The sequence below is a fragment of the Bremia lactucae genome, linkage group LG6, assembly GCF_004359215.1.
Source record: "Bremia lactucae strain SF5 linkage group LG6, whole genome shotgun sequence".
NCBI classification, from domain to species: Eukaryota; Oomycota; class Peronosporomycetes; order Peronosporales; family Peronosporaceae; genus Bremia; species Bremia lactucae.
Window position 1 is genome coordinate 3,379,917 of NC_090615.1, and position 11,395 is coordinate 3,391,311.

General features: G+C 46.2%; 1 protein-coding gene across 1 annotated transcript; it reads right to left on the reverse strand.

Annotated features, from left to right (window-relative positions):
- Nucleotides 1–7,332: 7,332 nt before the first annotated feature.
- On the reverse strand, nt 7,333–7,842 carry CCR75_007474 (uncharacterized protein; the record flags this gene model as incomplete). The annotated part of the gene is made up of 1 exon (XM_067965534.1): nt 7,333–7,842. The coding sequence occupies one exon, from the start codon at nt 7,840–7,842 to the stop codon at nt 7,333–7,335; it is 510 nt and encodes a 169-aa protein (XP_067818161.1).
- Nucleotides 7,843–11,395: the final 3,553 nt, after the last annotated feature.

Here is an 11,395-nt window from a genome sequence, read left to right on the forward strand (position 1 = left end):
TTTAATTTGTTGCGCACTCAGACTCAGACAAAGCAAACACTCAAGCGGCCGTCTCGTATACTTGCGTAGCCCTCAACATAGAAACATATTGTGACTTGGAGCCACATGTTTATGTTTGCAATTCGTTACATACGCTTATCAAGAAACTGCACTAATGATATTCGTACATTGTCCATTTCGCTATTGCCTTGATGCTAAATGAATTTATGATAGACGACGAAGGGGGGACAATTACGGCAATATGGATAGTGGAGTTTGTAAAAGCTAGCTGTAGGTGGCTTCTTCAATGACAGCATTTGTCTGAGTCATTTTTTGCGAGTGCTCATTTTGATAAAAATGCGATGATACTTGCTCGTGCTTTTCATGCCGAGGATGAGATTATATCTTGTCCAGGTCAAGCAAGAGCAAGTGATAATAGCAGTTATATTCACTCTAGTCTCTGGTATAATTTTCCTAGAGCGACGTTGAGTAACATCGCTTTCGGGCGATGCAAAGTAAGAATTTCCGGAAACTAGCAGCATTGACATCATGCGGACTAAGCGCTTATCGTGCAATAAGAGGCTGCTGCTAAGGCTACAGGTTTGGCGTCTAGAAAATACAATAATGTAACGAATCCGCCGTAAGCTTTTGGTTGCTCGAGAAATTAAGCAATTTTAATGCCGTCGATAGACAAATGCTAGCTGTGAGCCACGAATATGCTTTCTATAAAATCGAAAGGTTGGCCAAGAATAATGGAAATATAGTGGGATGGCAACACAAGTTGGACTTAGTAAAATTTTTGGACAAAAACTTATTTCTGACATTACTTGTGACTACAGTGTCGAGTCCTTGACCATGATCAAACTCCCTATTTATTATATGCCTCATTATTTCAAAGTTCAAAACAGTATGCCGCAAACCCAAGAAACATTTATTGAACGATGGCCATCCGACTAAGATGAGAAGAAGTGAGCTTTTCACGCGCTACACGCTTTAAGCAAATTACGGTCGGACCTCCGACATATGATCCTCCAAAGAACATATCCTCCGATAACAAGTACTTATTTTGTTTACCAATCCCGTTCCTACGGCCATAACCAATATCCTCTGGGTATCTGATTCTTGACAAAATTCTAGCAGGATATCACATCAGGAAAGGCATATGGATCTCTTGTATAGAGACAATTAAGGGATATCTGGCGTGTTTTTGTGCGCGAATCTTGCGCTGTATGTAACGGAGTGTATCGTTACAAGATATTAAAAGTTAAAGTTTGTAAATTAATATTATATCTAAAAGGTAGATAATTTTTGGAGAATATTAATTTACATGGTAATAATCTAAAAGTTTATCCATTGGTAATTATAGACCATTATATCTACAATCTCCGCGGTCCAGTCAGCGTTGGACGTGCGCAAAGAGAAAGTCAGATCAAACTTTATTACATGTTTGTATTTGATATAATTGAGTATGTAATAAGTAGATAGACAAGAGGAACTTAATCATAATAATAAAGTTATTAATTATCCTCTTTAAAGTAAGTGATTTAGAGAGAGTCTTCCTCTGCACGTACTAATGTACTTGAAGTGACGTGAGGCACCAATCGCACTGAAGCAGTATAAGTCAGTAGTGCCCCGTTACACCTGGTAGGACTTTATGGTTCGTCCAAGGACCACAGTTCAAATCATCTACCATGGACATATTAGATGATAATGGATATACGCATCACGTTTCGCGTGATAGCTACTCCTTTCTAAGTGACATAGAAAGGAGTGCGGTCGAACGAATGAGTTCAACCGTAGGGAATGATGCCATTCTGGCCATGCTGTCCGGTTAGGACAGAGATGCCCTCCGATCAGCCATCGTCAATTTATACAACGTGAACTTGACGAGGTGAAGGAGAAGGTAGCCTTGCTGAATCAGCAAGGCTCTCAACAGGCAGAACTGTTGAGGTTACAACAGGTACAGACTCCTGTATCTGGGATGACGCATACGCGTCGTCCCGAAACTTTAAAAATTGACATCTCTAAGTATAGGGGAGTCGAATAGACTCCCTCTTGAGATGGTTTGTCGAGTTGGACGATGCCATAAGGGCACGTCACATCGTCGACGAGCAAATGCAAGTCGCATTCGCTCAATCAAATCTGGCAGGTCGTGCCAAAACTTGGGCATTGGGCCTTAAGTTGCGCGACCCATACGTCTTTGGGTCGCTAAAGGCTTTAAAAGCCCTGCTCAAACAGACGTTTGAACCGCCAAGGGCTGAGTTCAGAGCTCGTTTACAGCTTCTGGAACTGAAGCAAGGCAAGCGTGATGTTCACGCATATGTCCAGCACATACGACTCTTAGCGAGTTGTATTACAAATAACCCAGTTCATGAACACACGTTGAATACGGTGTTCATGCAAGGTCTTACGGATGGTTTCGTAAAGACCCACCTGTTCCGCTTGGAACTGGATACGCTTAAAGAAGCAACATCCGTTGCGGAACAAGAGGACTTTAGCTTGAGACAGGCTCTAGCTAGTTTGTCATCATATCGTCCACCTAGACGACATGAACTGGGAGGTCCAGAACCTACGGACCTCTCTTATGTCGAAAGCGAGAAACCTCGCTTTTCGAACGATAAGCGATTGCAGAAATGCAATCGCTGTCAAAAGTTAGGATACTACGCTCATGAGTGTAGTGCCTCACGCCCAGTACGGAGAAATACTGAACGTACTGGTGGACACAATGCTAAAAAAGGCAACGGTTGCGGGCCCGACGTTGTTGCGGAATTGCAACAGCGAGGTGGACCGTCAAAAAAACGGTCGGGGTCAGTAAGGCGCAACGCCCTACTGAACCAGCAACCTCAAGAGAATTTGCAAATTTCTTGACTAAAGTTGCTCCAGACACACAATCATTATGTGTCTCTGCACCTGGTGATGAGGTATCCCTCATCACCTTGAAGTTAAAAGTGACAAATGATGTGTCACTCAGAGCCCTAGTGGACTGTGGAGCGTCGAATAACTTTATTCGTCGCCAGTCACTAGAGGGTCGTAGGCTCAACCATGTAAAACATCGATCACAGGCAAGGAGGCAGCTTTCTTGTTCCTTTCATGTTTACCGACTACACGGGATGCCCGAGCCCATAGTATCGGACCGAGATCCACGTTTTACGTCTGGGTTTCGGCGACATGTGTTTGAGCTGCTAGGTAGCAAGCTCCACATGTCGACTGCAGATCATCCTCAGATCGATGACCAATCCGAACGTGCCAATCGGGTTGTGGCGGATGTCTTGCGCACTATAGCAACTCCCAAAGAGTGGAGCAAGCAATTGCCCTTTATGGAGTACGCTATAAATAACAGTGTCTACGCCAGTACGGGTGAGGGACCGTCTTAAATTAACGGACTGCGCCATCCTCGGACGCCAGTCTCGTTTGTGCGCAGCCCGAGTCTTAGTGCGGGAGGGCCCCTCACTATGCTCGGTGCGAAAGAGGGACATAGTTTCGTTAATATGACGATGACCCATGAGGGTATCTATTCAACGACTGAAACTTGCCCTAGTGACACTGCCAGTTTAGCAGTGGTCAATATAACTACGCCTTATGACCGACCTCTCGGCGGTATCATATTCGAGTTTGATGCTAAAAGCGTGAGCGAGGCTCAACGCTTTGTGGATGAGCGATTAGCCATCACACGTAAAGTCCGTGACGGAATGGCAAGCGCACAGGACAAGCAAAAAGAATATGCGGACTGAAATGGTCGCAAAAATAATGAACGCTTTAGAGTGGGTGAAAAAGTACTATTAAGTACTGCTACCCTACCTAAAATGCAATTTTTGTACTACCTGGAGGTACTACGAAGTCGTTGCCGCGTTTCATCGGGCCTTTCACGGTGGTAGAAGAGGTCGGAGACCTAAATTATAGGCTCACCCTTCCCCCGTATATGAAGACGCACCCCGTATTTTACGTGGGTCGTCTGAAACGGTATGTAGACCCAAATGAGGTCACATACCCCCATCTGGTTAAGGAGACCGATGGTGACGCCGACTGGGAGTCGAGTGTCGTTCGGGTGAGGGGGGCGGTGGAAGCCAAAAGCTATCGGACCGACTCCTCTAACCAGGAACAGGAATTGGAGAGCGAGAGACATCACACGGGTAACGCGGATCCCTCAGCATTATCCTTTTAAAAAGGTCCAAGCGAGTCATCAGGCGTTCATAGCCCTGACGAGCCTTCGCTCGGACATCAACGAGATCCGAGGTCAGTCGCGAGACTTGACCCTCGAGATCCGCAATACGTTGATCAGCAGCGCTTAATGCCTGTGACTGAGCGGACGAAGGTAAGGCAGCCGCGAGTATTTGGGCGAGATCACCACTCCTATCGAGCGCCGCCTTCATTAATGGATGCTGGTGGGAATCAATGCTTTCTTGTTGGAAGGTTGCTTGCTAACCGCTCCGTGAGGTAGAAGTATCAAATCCTCGTCCAGTGGAGAGGTTACCCGAAGCGTTGTGACTCTTAGAACCGATGGATACCCTACGTATTGATGTGCTCGGCTTGATGGATGCCTATGAAAAGGAGCACCAGCTGAGGCCTCTCCGCTAGTCTCAAATGGACTAGCAGAAGTAGCGTTGTGAGAAGAACAGTGGGTACAGTACCGCCCATGATTCTTCCACACGCAAGCGGGCAAAAATAATTCGCTGGGACCGCTGTTTCATCGCATCGGAATGCGGATGAATGCGGCGCAAAAATTCCGCCTCGTATTGGTATGTTCTCGAGAGTATCTCGCCACATTCGAGCCCAACTTTCTGTGTAAAAAAGCCACCGGCGGGTGTACGCTTTCAACAAGCGAGATGACGCCACAATCCCGGCCCAAGCATTTCTACGATAACCATAATCTCGTGACGTTATCGACTTTCTAGAAACGTATTGAGCGACGATATCTCTACATACTTCAGTTGTTTTCACATGGACAAAGAACCTTTCCGACTTTCTACAGCTGCTTCATTACGTTTGTCGCCGTCATTTACTATTGCACTTGTCTGCTCATCGTCATTTGAATCAATGCCGAAAAGGCCAGTTGAACTCGCCTTGCCATTTTCCAAATCGGAGCCACCTCGCGCCCGTTTGTTGCGCTTCTCGACCAACCTTTTCATCACATCCCGAAGACACATGGTACTGAAATACCATGTCCGGGAACGAGATCCTTAGTGCTATTGGTCTGATCGATGGCTTCTATCAACTTCAAATGAGAGACAGTAACATTCCATTCACTACGATCAGCACCCAAGCGGGGTGATTTGGGAGTGGCTCGTCATGTCACGAGGCCTTAAGAACGCCCCAGCTACGTTCAATCGGGTGGTGACACACGTGCTTCGCCCACTTCGCGATTTTGCACCCAGCTATTTCAATGACATGTTCTTTTACAGCCGCGCTGAGCATCAGCTCAGCGACATTTAAAGCGGGTATTTCAAGTGATGCGCAAGAACAAATTGTATGCATACATGAAGAAAAGTGTCTTCTGTACTCCCGAGATCCCAGTACTTGGTTGCTACATCCGCAAGAAAGGTGTCCGCGCTGACCCTGAGAAGGTCTCATTAATATCTCCCTGGTCGACACCCGGAAATCTGACTGAATTACGACAGCAGCTCGGCCTGGAGAATTACCTGCACAAGCATACAAAAAAATTTGCTGACCTAGCTTACTCACTGTCGACATTGCTCAAGAAGGATGCCGTCTGGTTGTGGAACGCAAAACATCAAGCGACCTTCGACTCCGTGAAAAAGAGCTTGTCTGCAGCACCGGTTCTGATGATACAAAGACTTTTCATATCGTGTGTGACGCGAGTAATTTTGGGATAGGATGTGCTCTTATGCAATTCGATAACGAAGGTCGAGGGCGAGTCGTGAGCTTCCAGTCACGACAAATGAAACCTGCTGGGAAGAATTATCCCGTCCAGGATAAGGAGCTGTGGCTATGCGTTACGCATTAATCAAAAGTTTAGCGTAAATTTACTCGGCGAAAAGACATGTTCTATCGATACAGATGCACCGTCAAAAGTCCTCACTTGGTTAGCGTTAGCTCGTTGGTTGTCGTTCTTCGCCAAATACAACTTCGTGGTGTATACTATCCAGGCAACAATATCTCGTCGCCCCGATTATATTCCTCGACGTGACATGGGTCATCAGCCAGATAAGGCTGATGACGACGATGAAATTTGCGGATGCTGTATTAATTTCGAATATAATGCGATAATTTCGAGTCCAGATCTACCGATCCGGACTCAGATCGCTGAGCCTTACGCGTATGACTCATTACGCGGAGGACATCAATCATCTTAATCATCCTAGTGAAGATTCACTCGGGAAGTTGACGAGACCAACATCAAGCACTACGCGCTTGATGTTCCATAGCTGACGTACACGATGGACGTTTTCGATTTTCCGCGTGCTGTCATCGCTGCTGATAACGATCTTCGAGTCACGAGATCCACGGCAGCCCAACTGGTTGTCATCTGGGTCGCAAATGGACAAGCACACTCAAACTAGGTACGCTCTTGTGAGGCCTGCCAGCATGTGAAGCCTGCACCGTCCTCACAAAACGCTATTGCGATTGCTACGTGTATCTCGACTCAGTCCAACTCAGCTATTGCAAGGGGAAGAGCTGTGTGGATCGGACTCTGAGGAAGCGTGAAGCTTATGGGGCTCGCACAGAAGTATGAGCCGATGCTTGGTAATCCAAGCCTCGGGCCGTGGGCTTCGAGATGAGGCAACTTAAGTAGTGAAAGGTAAAATTGCAACCGATCAGAAATGCAGTCATGGTTCCTGCCGCTGCTCCTAAATGCACCCGAAGGGCTCCTTGAGGTTTTACTTGCAAAACCCCGCTCCTTAATACAAAACCCACGATCCGGATATTTACAACCTTGAGTACTCTGAGGTTCAACCCAGGGACCTTGAACTTGAAGTCTGATGGGAAGGTTCTCTGTGATGTGATTGGCCCCGCCACCCACATGAACCTGGCTATCGAGTCGATCGCGTCACCAGTTCAGTTACCAAAGAGCAGGAACCATCATTCCGTACATGATTACTCAGGAAGTGATTGCTTCATAAAACACCAACTGTCCGTGCCGGAGTGGTCGTGACATCATCCGATGACGTCACTTGTGCACATGGGTATCGGCGTCATTAACGGTATCCAATCGAAAATAGTCACCCATGGCGCACTGTGATTCGACGTGTACCACACACATCTAACTTCATGTAATGGACATTTGAGGGCCTATTACATCACCCCCCCCTTTAAGTACGGCTCACGCCAACTTCTGTGAAATATTCGAAACATTCTAGATTGTTCAAGAACCTTCCACATTCGCTTAAGAATATACTAGAATATTTTTGAATGCTCGAGGGACGAGGTTAATTTGCTTCCACATGTCTCGCATGTCGCACATGTTGCACAGCGACAGGGGACAGTGCCACACGGTTGCAACGACACGCACAGAGGCTTTTCGCGCTGTCTTGCTTTGGCTTCATTCGGCAATCTGATAATGATTGCCGAATGAAGCCAAAGCAAGACAGCCTGATAAGTGTTCGTTGATAACACGCAAGGAGGAGTGTCCCAGGCCAACGACTCCGTGCTCATTCGTTGCTGCCCCACATCGTGGCAGAGATTTAAACGAATGGGTAGCAACAAAGTTAAACAGGATCTGGTGATTTGGTTGTTATCCGCACCGGGGCGTTTCAGACTATAATACAAAGTCATTTGGGGCGCAGCCTTGACTGCCGGGCTGTCCGCACAGATTCGGTCGGAGTGGATAACCTTTCCTCCAATTTGCTCTTGGAAGCCTTGACTGGTCTCACTAACAGGGTTTCTGTTCCGCGTTTCTTGCCGCATCATAAAGCGCGCAAGGGAACCGAAAACCAATAAGTTGGACTTTGAAAAGAGCCTATACCACGCACACCGCTCAGCCAAGCAACAGAAGAGGTCGGTCTTCAAGGTTCAACTCTTCGACATCTCCATGATCAAAGATCAGCATGAAGGTAAAGATTTCTGTCGGAACCGCTTCTTTGCTTGGCGCAGGATCAGTCATCGTGATGATCCTGGTTAGTCGTTAGCTTGGAGAACTTTCGTTTGTCTTAAGAACGAGAACAAGATAGACTTTCGATTAAAGACACCCAGGTTGACCGCTTCTCAGGATTCGAAGATTCATCGAACCACCGACCAAAGTAGCGTCGGAGATTCCGACACTACATCCGGTTCTCGTAGTCGCGAACGATATCGGTGACATCATTCACAGGCCTCTCGCGACGCTCCCAAGTATCTTCGCTCGGCGGGTATTGGCACCACCGAATATGAAAGAAGCGATTTGATCGATTCCTTTGAAGGTGTGTCGAAGTAGTTGGATCATCGCTATGATCCACAATCGACTCCACCAGCCACCAACGATCTCCGTGAGAGTATATCAACGGAGGTAGGGTTAAACGTGAAAACGATCGAGCGGCTCTGGAGGTGGAATAGCGCTCAAGCCGAAGTTGACGACTTTAGTATAGGATTTCAATTAGGCAAATTAGTACAGGAATTTATTCAGGCGATGTCAGTTACGGAAACATAAGCATAGTGTAGATATAAGTGCATGTAGTTAGATGGGTATTATATAGTGTGTTAGCTGCGGCTTCAGACTTTAACAGGTTATGAGCCCAACGACCATGTCTTCTGGGCAAGATGTTTCGATGAAGGTACAAGGCGACAAGTTCAACGGTGACAACTACGCCGGAGTTGGAGCTATATCGAGCTTTACGCGAATTTCGTACCGGGCAGGCCGGACGTAAATGTTTCGTGCTTCCGCACATATAACATCTACGGATGGTCTTATGCTGTTCCACAGCTTGAAGAGCCTCTTCTGTTTTCTCAACGAGGCTTAAATCCATGGGTTCCGCTCTTTTAGACGGAACCCATGTGCTCGAAGAGCTTGGTTTGGTAAACAGGCATGCTAACGCGAGCAGACCTAAATCGAACTCGACGCGTAGCGCTATGGCAACTGCCTCTTCGAAAGTAGCTGGATGAGATCGAAATAATCTTTTCTTTCAGTAATTATTTGTGCAAAATCTTTAGATTTAATTTCAATTATTTTTTCCCAAAAACGGTTTGGTTTTGTTTCCCCCTTTTTCCTATATTTCAACACATCCAGTTTCAAAACCACTCTATCAATTCTTCTGGTATATTAAAATTTTTGATTCCAATTTGAGCTTACCTTTGTGCAGCTCCGTTACTCTTTAGGAGGTGACCGCCCCAGTCAAACTACCAACCATGCACTGTCTATTTAAACAATATTAGTTATTTTCTAAGATAAGAGGTAACCCCTGGTTTTGTCTAATACCGCGATTAATATAAATATCTAATAGTTATTTAACCTCTCATTTCTTGATTATAACAAAACTTCGTAAAAAAAGTGAAAAAAAATACCATAAAACTACTTTTTTTATTTAAATTTTTTGTCACTTATTTTTTAGCTGGGTGTATATATAGCATTAGAGCTGAGTGAGCTCAAAGTTTACCAAATTCGTTGCGGAGGCATTTTTTAAGTTTCTTGTACAAAAGGTATCAATCGAAGCGGTGTTCACCTGATTTCCACGTAAATTTATTGTGGTACAGCAAACCTAAGTGTGCAGCTCCTGATCCCATGGGCATAAATTAAACGCAAAAAAAACATTCTCGGACAGTTTAATTTGATTAATTAGATACATGTGAGGACAGATTTTTTACACTGCATACAAATAGCTTGTGCCCTGTGATGACAATTGCAGGCAATCTTGTTCCGTTGCCCGAGCCAAATTGTAATTTCTTAAAGTAAAATAACATTTCCAGACAATTTTTAGGTGTCGTGCCAGATCGGGGAGCTGCTTTAGCAGTGCATCAATCTGATGACTCGTTGCGAGGCTCTTGAAGCTCGCGTTGGAGAGTACGACAACGAACTTGCTGCTGTGCGGACTTCCACTGCTCAGACCTTTGCTCTGGAGGCTCAGTTCGAGTAGATGTTTAAGCGGAGTCGTGAAGAGATGAACGAACTCAACTCAAACAGAAAAGGGCTCGTGACTTGAGTCATAGCCGCGTCCATTGTGCGTTGAGGATGCTGGATGCGCTTGATGCTCGTCGAAGCGGATTTGAAGCTCTGCTCGCCGCATTGGTGCCTGTGAAGCACCAGTCGTTTGACGTCCTTCAGTGTTTGTATGCTGAGAGTCAGCTCCAGATCGATGAGTTGAGCCAACTTCGCGGTCAGATTTAAGATCTTCAACGCCAGATAAGGCGCCGTCTGTAGGATCAGCAGATCCACTTGGTAAGTTTAGCTTCAGTCTGCCTACGTAAAACGTTGGGTGAAGACACATACTAGTCGGGATGTCTATCGCGTAGGCATCGCCGTTGCATTTCAGAATCTTGAAAGGTCCAATGAATTGAGGCCGCAGCTTGGGCATTGGGGCTTAAGTTGCGCGACCCATATGTCTTTGAGTCGCTTAGAGGCTTTTAAAGCCCGGCTCAAACAGACGTTTGAACCGCCTAGGGCTGAGTTCAGAGCTCGTTCAGAGCTTCTGAAACTCAAGCAAGGCAAGCATGATGTTCACGCATATGCCCAGCACATACGATTTTTAGCGAGTTGTATGACAAATAACCCAGTCCATGAACACACGTTGATTACGGTGTTCATGCAAGGTCTTACGGATGGTCCCGTAAAGACCCACCTGTTCCGCTTGGAACTGGATACGCTTGAAGAAGCAATATCCGTAGCGGAACAGGAGGACTTTAGCTTGAGACAGGCTCAAGCAAGTTCGTCATCATATCGTCCACCTAGACGACACGAACTAGGAGGTCCAGAACCCATGGACCTTTCCTATGTCGAAAGCGAGAAACCTCGCTTTTCGAATAATAAGCGATCGCAGAAATGCCATCGCTGCCAAAAATTGGGACATTACGCTCATGAGTGTAGTGCCCCACGTCCAGCACCAAAAGGTACTGAACGTAATTTTGGATCGTATGCCAAAAAGGGCAACGGTCGCGGATCCGACGTTGTTGCGAAATCGCAACAGCGAGGCGGACCGCCAAAAAATGGACGGGGTCAGTAGGGGCGCAACGCCCTACTGATCCAGCAACCTCAAGAGAATTTGCAAATCTCTTGACAAAAGTTGCTCCAGACACACAATCATTATGTGTCTCTGCACCTGGTGATGAGGTATCCCTCATCACCTTGAAGTTGAAAGTGACAAATGATTTGTCACTTAAAGCCCTAGTGGACTGCGGAGCGTCGAATAACTTTATTCGTCGCCAGTCACTAGAGGGTAGTAGGCTCAAATATATTGAGCGCGACATCCCTCCAACGAGGATGACGGTGCGTCTAGCGACAGGCGCATCGATAACAGTGATGAAACGCGTAGTGAAATTTCACTACACGTTAAGA